At 53.3% G+C, this 19,544-nt stretch overlaps 7 protein-coding genes across 7 annotated transcripts; 3 read left to right on the top strand and 4 right to left on the bottom strand.

Moving 5' to 3' along the window:
* Positions 1-13: 13 nt before the first annotated feature.
* On the bottom strand, positions 14-1,254 carry SMAC4_00133 (uncharacterized protein). Its single transcript, XM_003351544.2, has 2 exons — positions 996-1,254; positions 14-723 (listed from the first exon to the last, which is right to left on the bottom strand). Exons 1-2 carry the CDS (start codon positions 1,104-1,106, stop codon positions 157-159), a joined length of 678 nt encoding a protein of 225 aa, XP_003351592.1. The 5' UTR covers positions 1,107-1,254; the 3' UTR covers positions 14-156.
* A 299-nt stretch (positions 1,255-1,553) lies between these two features.
* Positions 1,554-2,927, bottom strand: SMAC4_00132 (uncharacterized protein). Its single transcript, XM_066089388.1, has 2 exons — positions 2,476-2,927; positions 1,554-2,381 (listed from the first exon to the last, which is right to left on the bottom strand). Exons 1-2 carry the CDS (start codon positions 2,838-2,840, stop codon positions 2,261-2,263), a joined length of 486 nt encoding a protein of 161 aa, XP_065946884.1. The 5' UTR covers positions 2,841-2,927; the 3' UTR covers positions 1,554-2,260.
* A 1,539-nt stretch (positions 2,928-4,466) lies between these two features.
* On the top strand, positions 4,467-8,535 carry SMAC4_00131 (uncharacterized protein; the record flags this gene model as incomplete). Its single annotated transcript, XM_003351542.2, has 3 exons — positions 4,467-4,523; positions 5,350-7,489; positions 7,562-8,535. 3 exons carry the CDS (start codon positions 4,467-4,469, stop codon positions 8,533-8,535), a joined length of 3,171 nt encoding a protein of 1,056 aa, XP_003351590.2.
* A 3,561-nt stretch (positions 8,536-12,096) lies between these two features.
* SMAC4_00130 (uncharacterized protein) lies at positions 12,097-13,991 on the top strand (the record flags this gene model as incomplete). Its single annotated transcript, XM_066089387.1, has 2 exons — positions 12,097-12,676; positions 12,757-13,991. 2 exons carry the CDS (start codon positions 12,097-12,099, stop codon positions 13,989-13,991), a joined length of 1,815 nt encoding a protein of 604 aa, XP_065946883.1.
* Positions 13,992-14,306: 315 nt separating this feature from the next.
* On the bottom strand, positions 14,307-15,493 carry SMAC4_00129 (uncharacterized protein). The gene is made up of 4 exons (XM_003351540.2): positions 15,239-15,493; positions 14,852-15,133; positions 14,657-14,776; positions 14,307-14,593 (listed from the first exon to the last, which is right to left on the bottom strand). The coding sequence occupies exons 1-4, from the start codon at positions 15,280-15,282 to the stop codon at positions 14,557-14,559; spliced, it is 483 nt and encodes a 160-aa protein (XP_003351588.1). The 5' UTR covers positions 15,283-15,493; the 3' UTR covers positions 14,307-14,556.
* A 302-nt stretch (positions 15,494-15,795) lies between these two features.
* SMAC4_00128 (uncharacterized protein) lies at positions 15,796-18,007 on the top strand. The gene has a single exon (XM_003351539.2). It carries the CDS (start codon positions 15,878-15,880, stop codon positions 17,738-17,740), a length of 1,863 nt encoding a protein of 620 aa, XP_003351587.1. The 5' UTR covers positions 15,796-15,877; the 3' UTR covers positions 17,741-18,007.
* A 20-nt stretch (positions 18,008-18,027) lies between these two features.
* On the bottom strand, positions 18,028-19,191 carry SMAC4_00127 (uncharacterized protein). The gene is made up of 4 exons (XM_066089386.1): positions 19,107-19,191; positions 18,968-18,985; positions 18,515-18,756; positions 18,028-18,447 (listed from the first exon to the last, which is right to left on the bottom strand). The coding sequence occupies exons 1-3, from the start codon at positions 19,122-19,124 to the stop codon at positions 18,556-18,558; spliced, it is 237 nt and encodes a 78-aa protein (XP_065946882.1). The 5' UTR covers positions 19,125-19,191; the 3' UTR covers positions 18,028-18,447; positions 18,515-18,555.
* Positions 19,192-19,544: the final 353 nt, after the last annotated feature.

Genomic DNA, 19,544 nt, shown 5'->3' with positions numbered 1-19,544 from the left:
GAAGAAGATTCCATCAATTACTCCTATTTGTGCAAAGAGCGGAGTGTCCCTACCTAACGTAACCTAACCTAACCATCCGTGACCACAAGCATTCATTGAAACAACCACTCGTCCATTTATTCATTCCTTCATTCCCATTCACTGTCTACCCCCCTCCTACTGCTCCAAGTCCTGATAAGTCTCCTCACTCATCCAGTCCGTACCAGCCGCCTTCTTCTCTCCGCTCTCCTGTTCCTTTCCACCACTTCCCCCCGCTCCCACCGACTCCGTTTTCTCCGTCTTAGTCTGCTGCCCGCTTCCATCCCCAACACCGAATGAATGACCCCCCTCAACATCCCTATAAGTCTCCTCCGTCAAGTTATCGCAATCAGCACACTCCGTCTTGCCAGCGCCACTTTTGGAAGAACAAGCAGGGGCAGCTTCAGTAGCAGCAGACTTATTGGAGCCATAATCCCGATCAACATGCCCCAGGTTCCTGTCCGGTTGGATAACGTCTCGCACGCGGCGCTTGAGTTCCTTGGTTTCGGGGAAGCCGCCGTCTGTTTTGCGGTCCCAGAGTGTCTTGGTTTGAATCTCGGGGTCGGTGGGGGTTTGGTTTTGATTGTCCATGTTGATTGTGGAGTTGGAGTAGGTGATGTCTACGACAAACGTGCCGCCTGTTGAGGGCTGGAGAGCGACTTCGCCTAGGGAAGTGGAGAAGGTTGAGAGGAGTTCTTGGGCGTACTATATATTACAGAGTATGAGGTTAGCATGGTCTGAAGGTTCTAGTGAGGGGTGTGAATGAGGGGATGGCTAGGCAGGAGGATGGGTAAACTGGATGAGTTGGATGGGTGGTAGGATGGGTGAAAGGTGGATGGTGAATGGTATAGATGAAGTTGGAGGATGAATGGATGAGACGGAAGTGAGGAGTGTAGACAAGCCGATGGGAACGAGGGAAATGCGTGATAGTGATGACCAGGTAACGGCTGAACTATATTGTGGAATGTCAAACTCACATAAGCTGCCCTTAGCATCCACTTGCACTGAGTACAAAAGCGGATGGTAATTCTCGGTAGTAGAGTCGGGGTTGGGGCACTGGTAGTAAGAGTTGGAGTTTGGTCCGTCATCTTTTGCGTGTACTGGGCAACGTGCTATATCAACGTTGAGATAGATATATGCAATCGCTTAGACGGAGGCCTCTAGATCGTATGTGGCCTTTGCGTGTTTCGTCACTGCTGGTAGGTTCTTGGTGGTGGCGTGTAAGTGGAAGTTCATGTGATGGAGGAAAAGTCCACTCACGAAACACTCGAATCCCGGAGCCGTAGTCAAGCTCCATCGAACGGGCGGGTTCCGCACCCCGAGTCGCCTGTGCGTCATCTCGCCTCCGAACTAAACTTCAGTTCACCAACAACCGGAGCGAGATCCAGTGTGGATAACAAATGCTTCCTACTACCTATCATTTCAAGATTTGCCAATCATGTTAGTGCACTTACAAGAGACATTTACCTAGTTCGTTTCGTAACTGCAGCATTCACATCATCCTGGACACCACGACATCGGACCTGATACCTCGTTGAAAAGCGAGATAAAAGCTATCTTAATGCATTTCATCCCAATATCATGCGTTTGAGTTAGAATAGTCTAGTGCATTTCATTTGCCTCACTTATCGTGTCGTAAAGCCCCTTCCTTTCCAGACCCAGAAGGGGAAGCCGCGCGAGAAAAAGCGCTTCATGAAGCAGGATATACACATGTAAAATGACAAAAACAGGGAATCGAGAAAGGCCGAGCTAAAAGAGTACAACCGGGGAATAAGAAGTGAAAAAAGAAAAGGGAAAAATAAAAAAAAATAAAAAGGTGTTACATGCTGAAGAGTCTGCCGAGCCTGCCTGCCGTGAGATCCGAAGTATGCCGGATGGGGGTATTTGAATAAGCATTATGGTCAGGCCAGCCGTCGTATCTTCACTCCTCAAAACCTTTCTCCCCGGTTTGGCGTATCGTGATGATGGCGGCGAAAAGGACGGGCCGCAAGAATGTCGACCTTATTCCCTTCCGGTGATGGCCATATGATCGCTCATGATCTTCGATAACGCTCTCGGCCTCGCAAACTAACTCCGTCCGGATCCAATCCCGCTTGCGAACGACGGTGTCCGCTCACCAAGAGAGTTTCGTAGGAATCGCTGTGCCGGGATGTTGAATTGATCGCCCGTGCAAAACTGAGTAGTTCGAGTGTCCTCCCCTATTGTCGCCGCATTGATGTCGTATTTTGTGGAAGTTCGAGGTTTACATGACAACGCAGCACCCGCTGCTTTGTTGTGGCAAGTACGGGTCTTCGGCCTTGGGCACCTGCCCCCAAACACTTGGTACCATGTAATCTCTTGTGCTGTTGCAGTAGGCGATTATGCTGTAAGGAGAAAAAGAAACGACTGTCAGCCTCAATGAACTGCGACCGGCAAATGTGCCGAAACGACCGAGCAACAACGAAGGCTGGATCTCACCTCTTGGCCGCCTGGCTAACCGGAATCCTTTCCCTTTCCAAATCCTCACGTAGTCGGTTGTTGAGTTCGGTCAATCGGCGGAGTTTTAGGTCGGCCATGCTCTGCTTGTTCTTCTTGATTTGCGACGGGTCGCCGACATCGCGAGAGGCGTACTGAGGCATTTTGGCTGAGCTTGTCGAAGCCTGGGCTCCGAGGTGGGAATTAAAGGAGTGTTGGAGTGTCGTCGGGGACGTGGGCGACAATGGTGCCGCGATAAAAGGCGAGAATTGGTCGGAAAAGCTTTGTGGTGAAGATGGGTCGCGAGTGGAATTGGGGGTTGGCGGCGCTGTGGGTATTTCACGATAGGAATTGTGCTGCTCAAACATGTCGTGTCAGTCGTGTTGTTCAGATGTGCCGTCGTCAATCGCCATTCAATCACTCCAGTTCGGTCGTCGGTCGGGGGCGCGCTGATGCTTGCTCGAGTCGGGACGAGATGGAAAAATAGTTGTTAAGGTTCGGGTTCCTCCTCCCGCGTTCCTTTGTCCTTGCTAATACCAACGTCTAGCGAATGGGCGGCCACGAATGGGACGGATGGCGGTGCTTGACGTGAAGTTGAAGGGCGACGGCCGCGATGGAGCAACTGGAAATTGCGGCAAGCTGAGATGGAACGATCACGAATCGCGAATACGTACCGGACACTCTTGGTAAGCGGCAACCTCCTGGCACTTGAGAAAACGTTGACAGTCGATAGTTGGGTTAAGCGAAGGGTCGGAGGAGGCGCAAATGGATTATCATTGACTGCTGCTGGTCCAGAGTATAGAAGCTGAGAGAAATGGAGGACGACCGGACAACGATGCCAACCTATGCTGCTTTGCAAAAGACCGACAACACGATTGACGATTCCTAACAGCAAGTCTTGGGAAGAGAAGGGGCGCCCATATGGAAGTTCCTTCATTCCTTCAGTGCCACTGGCGGGCCCCGGACCGCGACGGTGGCCAGTGCGCAGCCTGTAGAAGCAGTCTCGAGCCAGTAGCAGCGCAACAGAACCTGAAGGGAACGGTTCGGCAGGTGGGTGCAGTCCGTGCAATCCCCCATTCCCCCTGCTTGGCCTGCTGCAGTGCTGCGCTTTTGCCTGCACTTGCACTGCTGCAATGCTGGTCGCTTCGGTGCTGTACTCCCCTTCTGGGCGGGCAAAGCAACCCAAGGCAACATGAAAAAAAGGGCCAGGTGCAAATGAGACGGACCAGGGGGTCGCTTAGCAAGGTTTTGTTAGATTACTCAACACTAACTACGACCGTAGACGGAATCGGTGCAGGCCCGTTAGTATCAGCTATCAGGATAATCCGGCCTCCTAGCTTCTCTCCCCTCCCTATTGTCCGGCCCCATCCGTGCCATTGTGATGGACATTGTTGGCAAGCTTCTGGAAGACTGCTGGGAAGTCAAGATCTGGGAAGGAAAAAGGAAGATGGAAAAGCCGTTGAAGATGGGCTGCTGCCAGCTCCTTCTGGATAGGGACAGGATTAGCCCGACCAGCCGACCTTCCATTTGGACGGGCTGTCGGTGCTGTGCATAAATAGGTACTGCAGCAAATCCATGGCAAATGCAGCCAGAACACGACGGAGTCCCGCCCCCACTTTATCCCCTTTGATGTTTGCGGAACCACCCCGGCTCCAGCAGGCATCGCCGGTCGGGATAGGATTGGGAATGGCGCCAGTGGGTGGGTGGATGCCCACTTGCTCCGACCGACGATGGACGCTTGAACGCTTTGGGTGGGATGATGAGGATGACGAATAGAAGCCCCTGTTTCTGCATATAAAGTAGGTCCCAGAGCTTTATGCATTTACCAGTAAATATTTTATCTACAGAGAAGAGGCTCAATGCCCACTGCGATGGTTGAAGCAGTAGTTGTACCTATGCACTGAAGGCACCTATGCAGTAATTGGGCATTTCATTTCAAGATCAGACCGAAGCCCGCAAAGATTCCAGTCCCAAGCCTCAGAGCAACGTTCTCAATGACAGCCGTTAGAAAGCTTGGCAAGACTGTCGGCGGTCCGTCACCCAAGGCGGGGGTCCGTGGCTCGGCAGAAAAGAACGAACGGCGCCAGCGGGCTGGGAACTCCCGCACGAACAAAGAAAAAGCAGCCGCACGCACACACTTTCCACGCTGGACAGCACTGCACCAAGTCCCAAGATTGGCTGAACATCCCACTTGCCCTTTGCGACCTACAAACTCTAACCTCTACCATTGTGCAAAATAGCCTCACAATCAGATCGAGTCAATTCCAAGAAATTTTATTTCCATCCATCCCAACTGCTCAGAGGAAGTGACCAAACATCGCACAGCTTGCACTTTCTGCCTCTGAGTTGTTCAAGGCAGCAGCGCCAGCAGCGGGTTCTATAAGCTGTGTATCACGTGACTGTCCCGCATCATCCCAGCCCACAAAGTGCTCCTCAGCAAAATCGAGCCTCCAACCTTGCCAGGGCTTTCGTACTAGCAAACCGAACTTCTCCACGAGGCGAAAAAATCGTCCTGGACAGCGCAGCCTCAGCCAAAGTCTCCAGCATTTCTACGTGCTGCTTTGCGCGCCGCGTCCCTAACACCACTTTATCCATATCTCCTCTAGATTAGCCAAGTGCAGAGGAGTCGCCCATCATGGTAAGTTGGGAATACAGCCTACCTAGCCTTATGGTTATGGCTTCGAGTTCATATTATCATTACTGCCCCTCCTTTTGACTGGAAAGCCCAACTCCATCGTCGCCTACCTCATCACCGCCCACCCTGCCCTCACCCCCCTCCTCGAACCCTCGACCACCCCCGCTCCCCGCCTGTCCCGCTCAACCTCCAAGTGTTGTCGAGTATCATGACCCTCGGTGACCGTCACTGACCATCAACAGCCTCCCCCACCCCACCAAAAGCCTGAGAATGTTCTCAAGCGCGCCCACGAGCTCATCGGGGTCAACCAGGCCTCCGCCGCCTTGACCCTGCTCCACGAGCACATCACCTCGAAGCGCTCCCGCAATGTCCCCATCGCCTCCCTGGAGCCCGTGATGCTCCTCCTCGTCGAGCTCTCCGTCGAGCAGAAGAAGGGCAAGCTTGCCAAGGACGCCCTCTACCAGTACAAGAACATCGCCCAGAACACCAACGTCGCCACCATCGAGTTGGTCCTCAAGAAGTTCATCGAGCTCGCCGCCGAGAAGGTCACCGTTGCCCAGGCCAAGGCCGACGAGGTCCAGTCCAGCATCGAGGCCACCACCTCCAACATCGACGATCTCGAGGCCTCCGAGACCCCCGAGTCCATCCTGCTCGCTACCGTTTCCGGTGAGCAGTCTCGCGACCGTACCGACCGCGCTATCGTCACCCCTTGGCTTAAGTTCCTTTGGGAGGCCTACCGCACTGTTCTGGATATTCTCAGGAACAATGCTCGTCTTGAGATCCTCTACCAGAGCACCGCCATGCAGGCCTTCGACTTCTGCCTCAAGTACATCCGCAAGACCGAGTTCCGCCGCCTTTGCGAGCTTCTCCGCAACCATGTCCAAACCGCCGCCAAGTACTCGGCTCAGATGCACGCTATTAACCTGAACGACCCCGATACTCTGCAGCGTCACCTTGAGACCCGCTTCCAGCAGCTCAACGTCGCCGTTGAGCTCGAGCTCTGGCAGGAGGCTTTTCGCAGTGTTGAGGATATCCACACCCTCCTCAGCCTCAGCAAGCGCCCCGCCAAGAACGTCATGATGGCCAACTACTACGAGAAGCTTACCCGTATCTTCCTCGTCGGCGAGAACTACCTTTTCCACGCCGCTGCTTGGGCCCGCTATTACAACCTCTTGCGCCAGTCTGCTGCTCTCATTGCTTCCGGCCACAGCAAGAAGGCTGATAACCCGGCTTGCAGCGATGCTGACCTCCAGAGGGCTGCCACTTTCGTTATTCTCTCCGCCCTCTCCATCCCCGTCATCAGCACCTCGCGCTCCCGCGGTGCCATGGTCGACTTCGATGAGGCCCGCAAGAACAAGAACTCTCGCTTGACCCACCTGCTCGGCATGGCCCAGGCCCCTACCCGTGCTGGTCTCTTCCGCGATGCTCTTTCCAAGTCGCTCCTCCGCCGCGCCCAGCCCCAGATTCGCGATCTCTACAACATCCTCGAGGTCGACTTCCACCCTCTTTCCATTTGCCAGAAGATCTCCCCCATTCTTGCCGAGATTGGCGCCGATGCCGAGATGCAGAAGTACATCCTTCCTCTTCAGCAGGTCATTCTCACCCGTCTGTTCCAGCAGCTTTCGCAGGTGTATGAGACTGTCGACCTCGAGTTCGTCGAGAGCTTGGCTCAGTTCCCCGAGCCTTTCCAGGTCACCCGCGGCACCATTGAGAAGTTCATCATGAACGGCAACAAGAAGGGCGATCTTGCCATCCGCATGGACCACGCCACTGGCGTCCTTAGCTTCGACGCCGACGTCTTCTCTTCCGCCAAGGCCGTCCACGCTGGTTCTTCTGCTGGCTCTGCCGAGAGCGAGACTGGCTCTGTCCAGCGTCTCCAGAGCACTCCCTCCCAGATTGTGCGCTCTCAGCTCACTCGCCTTGCTGAGGCCCTCTACACCACCTGCCGCTACATCGACCCTAGCTTCAACGAGGCTCGCATCAAGGCTCGCGATGAGGCCCTTGCTCGCGCCAAGGCTGGTGCCGAGAAGGAGCACCAGGAGGTACTTGCTCGCAAGGAGATCATTCAGAAGCGCAAGGACAAGGCTTCTGAGGCTCATGCCCAGAAGGAGAAGGAGAATGCCCGCAAGAAGCTTCTCCAGGAGCAGGCCCTCCAGCAGGCTGAGGCCGCTCGTCTTGCTGAGGAGCAGAAGCTCCGCGAGGCCAAGCGTCTTGCCAACGAGCGTGAGCAAATCAAGAGGAAGGAGGTTGAGGCTCTGCTCAAGGACATGAAGCTCGAGGAGCTCAAGGGTGAGGATATCGAGACCCTTGACAGCAGCAAGATCCGCATGATCAAGCTCCAGCAGCTCGAGCGTGAGAAGAACAGCGTCTCCGAGAAGCTCCGTATCACCGGCAAGCGTCTTGACCATCTCGAGCGTGCCTTCAGGAAGGAGGAGGCTAAGAAGCTCCCCGAAGACTACGCCAAGCAGCGCGAGCGCGATCTCGCTGCCTACGAGCGTACCAAGGCCCAGACTCTCAAGGAGGCTGAGCTTAAGCACAAGGCTGATGTTGAGCTCAAGCACCGTCTTACTCGCCTCATGCCCTTCTACGAGTCGTTCAGGTCTGACCTGCACGAGCGTCGCCGTGATGAGTTCGAGAAGCGCCGCCGTGATGCCGAGCGTGAGATGGAGAAGCAGATCAACGCCCGCCGCAAGGAGGCCCGCGAGAAGAGGATCCGTGAGAAGCGCGAGCGTGAGGAGCGTGAGCGTCAACTCCGCGAGGCCGAGGAGCGCGCCGCCAGGGAGAAGGAGGAAGAGAGGAAGCGTCTGGAGGCTCGCAGGGAGGAGCTCCAGCGCCTCAAGGAGGAGAAGGAGAAGGAGCGCGAGAAGCTGCGCGAGATTGCTGCCCGCCAGCAACAGCGCGAGGAGGAGGCCATGGCCAGGCGCAAGGCCGAGAAGGAGAAGCTTGCTGCTACTCCTTCTGCCTACAGACCCCCCGCGGCTACGGAGCGCACCGAGGCTGCTGCTCCTCCCCGCATTGCCCTCGCTGGCAACCGCCCCAGCTGGAGAGAGCGCGAGGCCGCCAAGGCCGCTGGCGAGACCGCCGCTCCCGCCCCCGCTGCTGCCGCTGAGCCCGTTGCTGAGAGACCCCGTGTCGTTGCTCCCCCTGCCGAGAGGACAGAAGCTGCTGCTCCTCCCCGTCTGCCCCTTGCCGGCAGCCGTCCCAGCTGGCGTGAGAGAGAGGCTGCCAAGGCCGCCTCTGGAGGTAGCACCCCTGCCCCCGCCCCCGAGAGGAGCGCTCCTCCTCTCAGGGCTGCGGCCCCTCGCCCTGCTGCCGAGAGGACTGGATCTGGTCGTGAGAACGACAAGGACGTCCCTTCTGCGGAGCCCTTGAAGGCGAGCGGTGCTCCCGGCAAGTACGTTCCCAAGTGGAGACGTGAGGGTGCTTAAGAGGTTTGTCTCTTTGCACTTGTTCACAATGGAGTTTAAGGGTTGTTCGCGCTCCCTTCTTTACGAGGTTCATGTAAATTAGCATCACGTAATATGGGGAGCACCTCTTGCAGCATAGACTGGACTAAAAGTGGTTGTGCGTTTTTCTTCACGTTTATCATTCATTCATTCAAAATGGACCCAGTCCTCCCAGCGTTGATTGAGGGTTAATGGTCATGACAAGTTCCCAAAGCCTATTCGCAAAACGAGGTGATTCTGCTGATACCAGTCCGTGCGTTCTAAGTACGAAGTATTCAGTGGTTAACATCCTGTAGTAGCATACGTTAGTTGTAATTCAGCGAAGAAAAGGCCAAGGATCATAACGCTCGGAAGAAATCGAAATTGCGTTGCAATATCAAAGGACGAGAAATTCTCCGCCCGGCGTTGCAGCTCCACTGTTCAAAATGAGGACGGAGCACCGATCGACCCCGGAGCCCCGTTGCTTGGGAACACCCCGGTTGACGATCACGGCAAATTCACGATGGTTGACGGCGCCCAAAATCTTTAACGAAGTTTTTCTTTTCTTCGTTTTTCCAATTTCAAGGGAAAATCTGTTTCATTGGTTCCGTTTCACACCTACCCTGAGTCCTTCGTCGCATCAGTCTCCTCTCTTCGCTTCCATCGTGTCGTGTCGTATAGTATCGTGTCGTGTTTCCCCGGCCGTCGCTTGCTTTTGTTGCATCATACCATACCCGTCTGTCGTTTCGGTGCCGCACCTAGCCGTTGTCAATATTGCGGTTTTCGACATTGATCTAGCATTGCAACAACGTGTATCAGATTATACCAGGGACTTGGACTTGGAAACAAGCATTGCGAAACTTCTGGAAAACGAAACAACCCGGGAGGACGTTTTCGGAGATGGTGTAAAGGTGGCTGGGAGAACTCTAATGGGAAGGTTAAAGTTAATGAGGGACGGCTAAACGGATGTATGGTCATAAATAGCTTAGGTATCTCGGTCGAGCTGGCTAGACATGTATTTTTGGTGAATATGTCCCGTTGTCCTCCGCGGTGAGGAACTCCCGCGCAAAAGACAGAAGTTGCCCGTGCTTACTTGCTGCGCTACATTTGCTGTGTGATGATCGATGCTCTCATATGAGAAAGTTACAATAGCAAAAGATGCACACCCTACACGAGGTTGTTGTGGCTGATAACCCTTTCCGATGTTTGTTTTCTAGCGCGAACACACGCACATACACACACACACACACGTTCAACGGTCTGTCAACTGTCAACGACAGAATCGGGCAAACATGTGAGTGATGAATCAGATTCGGGCAAGCAATACATAGCTGGATTTGGATCGCCTCTGATACGCCTCATGTCTTCTTTTGGACGGGAACGATGCGGGTTCATAGCGGAAATTTTCAAAGGAATTTAGTGTACCGTGCCATAAAAGGACGACTCGGAGGAAAGAAGGCGGGAATGTGGGAACAAAAGAGGGTTTGTACGACGGTGATGAAGCGTTCGGGGAGATGCTAAGACATATGTACTTGGGTCTTTATTGCGTACCTAGGTCTGGGTTTTAGATTGACAGATACTCACGTCAGGTTGTTCCGCATTTTTGTTGTTTCTCGGTGGTTTCTATGCTTCTTTTTCGTTTCCTTGATACGACATGTGAAGAAGGCGCAATACCATTTACTGCATGTCTCAGCATTAACACACCAAGTATGAATCTTCACAGGTGAAGTATTGGAGATAATGATGACCCCTGAACCTAATTACTCAGCCACAACATCGTGACAATAGTTCGAGTTCGTCTGTTTCAAGACAGTAGTAATTCTTGCGAAGTTAGAGGAAATATGCGAAATGAGGTACAGTTCATCATGTCATAAGAGACCGTTGAGGATTTTATCAAGGTGCAAAATCGAGGTGTCTTTATGAAATCACACAGATCAATGTGCAAGAACAGTCCTCCAACCCAACATGAGATGGACATAGCCTCCTTTCCATGCAGTTTGCTCTCAGGCCTATCAAACGGTTGCAGACATCAAGAGTGGAAAACACGTACTACCAGGGTGTTGAAGCATATTACTTATCGTCACGCCCAGGAAAGTCCAAACTGACAATTGTAGCTCGAGTGCCTTTGAATCAAAATAAGATGATCGGCTTCTTTTTCCCATCTCCCAGTAACTTGCGCCCTATTGTTTGATTGTATTTTCTGATATGAATAAATAGGTTGTGAGACTTTTACGGCCCTTTTTGGCTCTGACCTACCTGTACATCACCAGTCGAAAGACAAAAAGAAGAGAAAGAGAAGACGACATTTGAAGGAAGTTGGGATCAAAAAGGCAGCTGCAGGGTCCAGGCTGGCGCTGTGGGGTACCTTGGATGGAGCGAATGCAGGTACCCGTTCCCTAAAACAGCAAGACACAGGTGCATGAGCACCTTCTCTCTACAAGTGGAAACCTTATCAGTTATCGCAGTTCCTTAACAGCTCCTCCTCAGCTCCTTCCCTTACGACAACATTTTGACCTTCCAGTCCTCTTGCATTATGTACAAAGTCACATTGAAGGTGCAAAGTGGTGGTCTGGACCTCTCGCTAAGGTAATACATGTTATCTAGTCTTCAATAATACTACCTCCTCTCTACAACATACCTATAAACGGAAGAGAACATCAGATCAGATCAGATCACGCCCCGTCCCGTCCTGTTCGGTTCCCCCGCTCCCGTTCTCAGCTGAAGACTCCCCGAAGGTTGATTGATGGCTACCACATACCGGAACCATGGACCACACTCCAAGACCCGATCCCAATCCAAGAGAGGGAACGATGCACACAAATAAGGTTACTTGCCCCGAAATCCACGAAACCAAAAATCACCATCTCCTGCGACGTGAAAGTGTGATGGCCAACGCCATGGCTTTACATATGAGGCCCAACACGAGGAAGGGCTTGACATATATATCGGAACGACACTTGGTCGGGCCTGTTCGCTCAGCCTAGCCACTTATCCCATCATTGTCTTACTACCACGCCATGGCGATGACAGCTCTTTGGTACACGTGGTAGATGGACTCGGTGAGAGCTCGCGTAAACCCCACTTTTTCAGCTTGCTACCTTGCAGCAGTTCTCGTACTCAGCTTCTCCAACGTACCTCATCGAAGGTATTTCGCTCGCTAAAGCTGCAGGTAGGTACCATGGCAGGAAATAATATGCCGCCGTAGAATCTTCACATGCACGGAATACTCTTTTTGCCAGGAACAAGGGATTGGATATCACTGATCTTTGCATTTTCGGGTCCGCAAAGCTTCTTGACCGGATGTTCAACGTGATGTGGCGTTGTTGTATTGATTCCAGACTGGACTCCGGGGAGGCCACTTCGATATTCGCTTCCGAGATGCTTGCAGAATGTATCTCGCATTGTTTCCTTTGGATCATGACCACTTCACCGTCTTGATAATCATATAAGACGGCCATCTGGCTTCTTCAACCTGTCTCTTGTTGCTCAATATCCGCAGCCCTTTCCCCAGCAGCACTCCAACCATCCTGAAGATTTCCCACGGCATCCATATTGCCTGTCACCATGACTTCCCACGCCCTTCGAGCTGCAGCCTTAGCAGCCCTCGCCCTAGTTCCCGGGCTGGGTGTCCGCGCAACAACCATCGAACTCCCTCCTTGCCTTGACCCCTTCCAGCCTTTCATCTACTCAGGCTGCTACGCCGACACCGGCAACCCGCACGCTCTCAGCCTGCGCAGCCAGCTCGACCAACAGAACATGACCATCGAGAAATGCGTCTCCGTCTGCAAGGGCAACGGCTTCCGCTACGCCGGGCTGGAGTACTATGGCGTGTGCTATTGCGGCAACACCGTTAACGGCCAGCAGCTTGACGAGAGCCAGTGCAACTACCCTTGCACCGGCAACTCCTCGCAGACCTGTGGTGGGAGTGATATCATCTCCATCTATCAGGATCCGACTTTCTTGCCGGTTGATGAGGTCACCGTAGCGGATTATGACCATTTGGGATGCTGGACTGATGATTCCGAGTATGGAAGGGCGCTGGCTTATCCCCAGGACCAGCTTAATGGGCCAACTCTGACGACTGAGAAGTGCTTGGAAGCTTGCCGGGGAGGCGGATATCCGCTTGCTGGGACTGAGTTTGGCGGTATGTTGCAACTTTTTTTGCTTATTCATTGGCGTCCTGTGAATGAAAGCATCGGATGCTAACTGCTTATCTTCCGCTAGGCGAGTGTTGGTGTGGTGTTGTCATAGGCAACGGGACCTTCTCTGCCCCTGACAACGAGTGCGATATTCCTTGCAACGGAAACTCCACGCAGGCTTGTGGCGGACGTGCTCGTCTCAACCTCTACGTCGCCACTGAGCTTCAGTCCCTCGAGCCCTGTGGCTATGAGCCACCTACCCCGGGTAGCAGCAGCACATCGTCATCATCAACGACTTCAGCTGCTTCTTCTTCCTCGTCCACCCCCGACGTAATCAGCTCGACGACAACAACTTCTGACACACCCTCTTCCACCACTACTTCTTATACCCTCAGCTCAAACACGGCCACTTCCACCACTCTGGACACCTCCACCATTTCACCACCGCCTACTACCACCTCACCACCGTCTATTACCACCACAAAAACCACTTCCACTACCACCTCCTCCATCTGCAAAGAAACCGTCACCCTCCCACCCACCTGCGAGTACAAGTGCGGCAAATGGTGTTCCTCCCCCTTGCCTGACTGGGACTCCCCGCAGTCCTGTTTCCCTAGCCACGTCAACTGCTTCCTCCAAGTATCCGCCTGCTTCAAGCAAGCCGGGTGGCCCGGCGCGCTCGAGTGCTTCGGGTTTGCCGAGTGGTGTTCCGCTCTGAGCACCTACTGCAAGGGCTCCGGTAAACCAGGAGGCATCTGCTCCAAGAAGGACTTCTGGAACCACAAGCCGCCCTCGGTTCCCGGACCTGGTGCTCCTACCACGACGGTGATCACGGTTCCTTGTTTGCCTGTTAGCACCGGCAAGCCTACTTCCACCAAGCCGGCCACGTCCACCACCACCAAACCGGCTGCAAGCACCAGCACGCAATGCCCAATCCCCACCTCTACCTCCCTTTGCAACCCTCCCAAGAATAACAAGCCCCCCGTAGGCGGGATTCCGCTTCCAGTGGTAACCTGCAACGATCTCCTCCTCTCCTTTAACTCGGGCCACCCCTTCAAGCTGTATACGGACTCGGACTCCAGAAAGTGCAAGTCGTACGCTCGCTCGTCGCTCGCGGCGGCCTGCTTGGACGCGTGCCAGGAGCAGTACGATGATTGCGTTGATGTGTACGCCAAGGGGTGCAAGGAGGGCAAGTACAAGGAGGATTCCTATGCCGGGGCGGTGATCAAGTGCAAGGAGCAGTATGCGGATTGTTGGTTGGCTAATTGGGGGGTGAGTGCGGATAAGAAGTGTAAGGTCTGGGGGACGGGGCCTTGGTAGACGTGTGGTTTGATGTGACAGGGGAAAGGAGGAGAAGGAAGCTGGGGAGAGGTGATGTTAATGAGAATGTTTTCTGGACATGCGAGGGTTGGGAATAAGACGATGGCGGTCAGCTGAGACGGAAGTTCTTGGATTCTCGAGTCCATGTTTTTATAAGAGTGTGTACCCCATCCCTGGTCTGTATAACTGACATACGTAATTAATTCGAACATTCGCTATTGAACAGCAGCGGAAAATCTAGTCAGACATCAGCATGAGAAACCTGGAGGAAACAAGGCTCTTGGTACCTCGTATGCCCAGGTCTTGTTCAGCAATAGCACTTGAACGTACAGGACAACGACTGATCAGACGCATGTGAAGTTCTGAATGGGCCTTTTATTCAACTAGAGGAACACGCTGTGCTCTTCTTGTTGCCCCTTGGAGCGAGTCCAACCCTCCCAAAATGGTTCAAAATATGATGTGTAAAATTTCAACCCGAACGCCCTCGCTAATGCAATTTTGTGTATTTTCTTACCAAAGACTGGGTCGCCCCTATTATCCCATGATGGGTTCTGTAGGTTTCCTTTTACTGCAGGAGCTCCTCGCAGGTCCAGTCCTCGTAGCTACGTAGCAACGTTAGTGAAAACTGTCCCAGCCAGGTGCCGAGGAATGGCGTAGTGACTTACAATCCATCAGGCATGTAACGACGGACGATAAGAGGAATCTTCTTCTCGCGCAGCTCCTTGATGGCGATCTGAAGAGGATCCGTCTCGCCCTCAAGGTCAACCAGCACTGGCGCGTTCATGCTACAAAGAGTAATTCCTTGTCAGTCCAAGTTCGTCCCTAAAGGTCTTCCAAGCACCGCCAATTCAATAACCCACCTGATTTGAAGAGCGCGTGTGCCGAGGATACGAGCCTTCTCGTACTTGGTCATGTAGGGTGTCGTCTGACGCTGGTCGTTGGGGATCTTCTTGTCCTTGTGGGACTTCTCATTGCCCTTGCCAGCGTTGGCGGCCGCATTAGGGTCACCCGACGTGACAATGTTATTATCGTTCTCCGCCTCATCGACTTCGTCGCCGGGTCTGCCCGCTAGGTCGTCGTCCGCGGGCTCGGGTTCGGGCTCGTAGTACTCATCCGGGTCCTCATCGAAGGCGGGCTCATCGCTGGCGTCTACCTGTTAGCATCTCTTGCTCTGCGCATGAGCTGCGGTATTGTGGGTGTGTAGAGGTTGATGTCAGTAACTGGGTAGGTGGCGTTGGGAAACGTACATAGGCTCGCGATCATCGTCACCGTGGTCACCGTAGTCGGACATTTTGGTTGTGTTTGTTTTGGAGTTGATTGAGGATAAAAAAATAGTAGGATATGGGCTGCAGCTGCACAAGTATGTCGCCAAGTTGGGTCACCCAAAAGCGCGTGGAGGTCGAAGACTGGACGTGTTTGCCAACCGTGACTGAATGCGCTGGGTGGTGAGGGAAGGCGAAGGGCTGACAAAGGACGACAGAAAATTCGAGTGGGGCCGGTGGTTATGCAAGGCTGAACCGCGCCAAGACAGGGAAACTGGAAAGGACATGGGTTGGGGGCCAATGGGGCATCGAGTCCTTGTCGGAGCCTGTGAATTGTTGCGAGATTCCGGTTGCCTGCCGGCGCTGGAACCTCAGCTGCGGAAAGAAGGTCAAATAAACTTTTTGAAGCGGCAGGGACACCCACCCCGGACGAAAAGTCCAATCGGCAGGTGCAATGCAAAGGTTCCGTCACAAATGTGAAGTCCAAAATTTCCAATCCAAGCGAATTCCCCCCAAGCTCGGAGCTCTTCTCTCCAATGTTGGAGCTTCAACCTCGGAGCTTGCAACAAAGTCCAGGGTAGCAGGCCACGGTGACCAGTGCTGCTACTCCAGGCAGGTCACAAAATGAAGCGGAAACAGGACAACGAGGGCCCTGATGGCCATGACGGCGCCGGCCATGCCCAAGTCCAGTCGTCCAAGAAAAGAGCTACTGATTGGGTCTATCAGCAAAAGAAGGAACAACACTCTCAAGACGAGCAGCTAGAGGCACCAGGAGAGGGACCAGGCTCGACCTCGCAATCGCAATCACCCGCTGGTGCAGCAGAGGCGACAGCTGATAACAACGGCAACGACAACGGCAACGACAGCCCCGAACTCGACCCTGACTCGGCCTCGGTCGCCTCGGTCGCCAACACCTCCCTTACCTACGCCGGCCCGACGACTACGGTAGCAGCAACTAGTATCAACACTACCACGACTCGTGCTTCGCGCCGCTTCCCCTCCGACCTCAAGACCATCAGTTGCACGTTCGCCGGTTGCACCAAGACCTTCAACCGCCCTGCCCGTCTTGCTGCCCACCTCCGATCCCACACCAACGATCGCCCGTTCAAGTGCCCCTACGATGACTGCGACAAAGACTATCTCGAAGAAAAGCATCTGTCCCAGCACATCAAGGGTTCCCATACCAACGATCGAAAGTACAATTGCCCCGAGCCCGGTTGCGGGAAGTCCTTCGTGACCAATACTCGACTTCGCCGCCATGCTCTCGTCCACGAGGGCGCCGATCGCTACCGCTGCCGCGGCTACGGGGACTGTGTCCAGAGCTTCCGAAAGCACCAAACCCTTCAGAGACACATCCGAACCGCCCATCTAGGTCAATCGGCGTACCCATGCGGTAACGATGGATGCGACGCCGGCTTCGACACTGCGAGTGCCCTGAGAAGGCACGTAGACCGTGAGCATGGTGATCTCAAGTTCTGGTGTGACGAATGCAACGCCGAGGCAGAGGGTGACGACAATGGGTGCCGCCGTGTCGGATTTACCACGATGCTGCTGCTTCAAGCTCATATGAAGAAGGAGCACAACAACTGCGCCTTCTGCGGTGTCAGATGCGGTACACAAAACGACATGATGCGCCACGTCGAGCTCTACCACTCAGCCAAGACGGTCGAAGATCGAAAGACCATCGCTTGTAGTTGGGAGGGCTGTGACAAAAAGTTCACGCGTGTCTCTAACCTCAACACGCATATCAAGTCTGCCCACGAAGGCCATCGCTTCGTCTGCGGACAGACTGATACCTACGATGCAAAGGCCCCGGAGATTGCAGACTGGAACTTTGCGGAAGAGGGCTGTGGTCAGGGATTTACAACCAGGGTGAAGCTGGAGGAGCATGTTCTTCATGTGCATCTTGGCAAGAAGCGTCCACCCAAGTTGTATCCCGTCCCTTTAATGGTCGCACAAGCTCAGCAAACTCAACAGGCCTTGCTGGACAGTCGTGACCTTGCTTGCCCCGTGCACGGATGCACCACTCGCTTCATCCGCCATGCTGATCTGGATAGACATATTCAGAATGATCATGGTGGTAACAATGGTATCAAAGAAGAGCAGCTGCAGCTTCTGCAGTTACCTCAATTGCACACAGGCGAGGAACAGGCAGCCATGGCGCCATTCCCGAATGCTACCAACTTGGGCGTCGACGAGCTGGGATATGCTATCGATCCTAGTCTTGAACCCCGACTTCAGCAAGGAGATGTCCACTCTGGATTCACCACCGCTGGCGCTGCCCCTCCCCCTCAGATGGAGCAATTCACGAATGTCCCAGTTAGCGATGGCGGAAGTCCTGGCGCTGTGCCTTTCTGGCTTGGTGACCATGGAGACCCGTTCTCACCCCAACACCCGCCGCCTGTCTTTGAAGATTGGGCTGCCGATATGCAGCTGTTAATGGGCCAGGATGCCGAGGGGTCGGACCTGCAGCTTGCCAGAGCGTAGGACACATGGCGAGTTCAGTGAATGGCTTACAACGAGGAGTTTATGTTACCGCAAAAGAAGACAAGACAGAGATAGACGGGAACGCTGACGGAAATATTGATACCCTTTTCATTATGTGGCTTAGTGACTGTGCACATCGCAGGGATGAATAAATAGGCATTATGGTTTACGACGTTTTGGAAGGAATAAAAATAAAGGTCACAAACAGTTTCGCTTGCCGTGTATTATAGAACTATACGTGAAGCGTCTGCTTTTCAAAAGACAATACAGAAACTTTAGCTCAGCCAAAACACCGCAGCCAACGTACTGACATGTTAGGGAGGGGGGGCAACCATGGAGATGTATTCTTTGCTCAGCCAGCTCTGTTGCCGTCTGTCTACTTGATCAAAGCTCCCTCGCTCACGCTCCGGCGGGGTGTCTTGTCTATCCGGATAACAACGAACCTAACCAACCAAGTTCCTCGAGGAAAAATAAATCCCCATTAGTTGCAAGCGATTGTAATCCCTGTCTTTCTTTCTTTTTCTGCCATTCCTTCGTTCCGCCTCTTCTTAGTGTTGGTCGTCTTGTCTTGTCTCGGTTGGGTATACGTTCACACCACTCTACCAGTAATCAACACATCCATTTTCCCAGTCAACCTCACCACCACCAAAAGGGTATCGGTACCCCCCATGCCAACCTGGGATTTTGTGGCTATGGTAGCCATGTAACTGGTTTGATTAATCATCATCAGCAGCCAATCTTTCGACATAACTAGAGTAGGCAAAGGCAACATACCAACCCCATCGCCCACTCCACCCCCTTTTATCGACCTAGTCTTAACCAGACTGGTACTTCTTCTTGCTATAAGCAGTGGTGGTCGAAGCCTCCGTCTCCTCGGGCTTCTGGTCCTTTGAGGACTCGTCCTTGGAAGAAGACTCGTCCTTCTTGGAGGTGTCGGTGGTGGTGGTGGAGTCCTTGGGAACTTGCTCGTCACCGGGGAAGGTGGTACCACCGGTGGTGGTGTCTTGGCCAGAGGTCTGTTCGTTGAGATTAGAAGATGAATTGACGGTGATAATGGGCAGGAAGGGGTGTCTGGTGCGGTAGATTATGATATGGTTGTGGTGATTGGGGTTCTGTGTGGATAGACTGGTGAGGTTGGGTTGGGGATAGTGGAGCGGGTTGTATGATGAGAACGGAGGAGGATAAAGACGGTTGGGATGAAGGGATGTGAGATTAGGGTCTCCTCACAAATGTCTCCTCGCGAGTCTGTTGGGATGGAGGAAGAAGACAGAAGTGAGGCTTAGCAAAGATGTGTCTTGTGTGATCATGATCGTGAAGATGAAAATGAAGATGAAGAGGTTAGGGTGAAGAGAAAGAGACAACGTACGTTCTCGTAGGACGACATGGTGGGTGAATTGCGAGGTGGGTAAGAAAAGTGGTTGAGTGATGATTGTAGTAGAATGCTATAGAGTTATCAGACAGACGAGGAAAAAAGACTCTCGATGTTCTTCTTCTACATCTTTTTCTTCCAGCCCGGCGAGGTCCTGATATTTATACTTTTTTTCCTCCCCTCTAACCCTAATTCTCGTCCTTTTGGGGTTTCTCTTCCTTGCTCTTCTTTTCCTCTTTCCCACCCAAGAAAAGTTGCCGAGTAACCTCACCACCTTTCTCTCCTCCTCGAACGCTTTCATCCCTAACCAAACAAGTTCTTTCCCCACCGTACACAAAAAGAACGGCGACGGATCCCGCGCAACACCACCGCAACCATTCCCTCACTCCTTGAAACCACAATCATACCCATCTCTTCCCGCTTTTTGCCTTTCCA

This window comes from Sordaria macrospora, chromosome 4 (genome assembly GCF_033870435.1).
Source record: "Sordaria macrospora chromosome 4, complete sequence".
NCBI classification, from domain to species: Eukaryota; Fungi; Ascomycota; class Sordariomycetes; order Sordariales; family Sordariaceae; genus Sordaria; species Sordaria macrospora.
Note: the sequence above shows the minus strand (reverse complement) of the source record. Positions and strands in the feature narration are given on the sequence as shown.

What these genes read in the sequence shown, in the direction of transcription:
- SMAC4_00133 (XM_003351544.2), bottom strand. Translation starts at nt 1,106, where the DNA reads ATGACGGACCAAACTCCAACTCTTACTACCAGTGCCCCAACCCCGACT. An exon ending in GGATGCTAAGGGCAGCTTAT is followed by an intron (nt 724 to 995) that starts GTGAGTTTGACA and finishes TGTAATATATAG; the next exon opens with TACGCCCAAGAACTCCTCTC.
- SMAC4_00132 (XM_066089388.1), bottom strand. Translation starts at nt 2,840, where the DNA reads ATGTTTGAGCAGCACAATTCCTATCGTGAAATACCCACAGCGCCGCCA. An exon ending in GTTAGCCAGGCGGCCAAGAG is followed by an intron (nt 2,382 to 2,475) that starts GTGAGATCCAGC and finishes TTCTCCTTACAG; the next exon opens with CATAATCGCCTACTGCAACA.
- SMAC4_00128 (XM_003351539.2), top strand. Translation starts at nt 15,878, where the DNA reads ATGAAGCGGAAACAGGACAACGAGGGCCCTGATGGCCATGACGGCGCC.
- SMAC4_00129 (XM_003351540.2), bottom strand. Translation starts at nt 15,282, where the DNA reads ATGTCCGACTACGGTGACCACGGTGACGATGATCGCGAGCCTAT. An exon ending in GACGATGATCGCGAGCCTAT is followed by an intron (nt 15,134 to 15,238) that starts GTACGTTTCCCA and finishes GGTAGACGCCAG; the next exon opens with CGATGAGCCCGCCTTCGATG. An exon ending in CGTTACATGCCTGATGGATT is followed by an intron (nt 14,594 to 14,656) that starts GTAAGTCACTAC and finishes GTTGCTACGTAG; the next exon opens with CTACGAGGACTGGACCTGCG.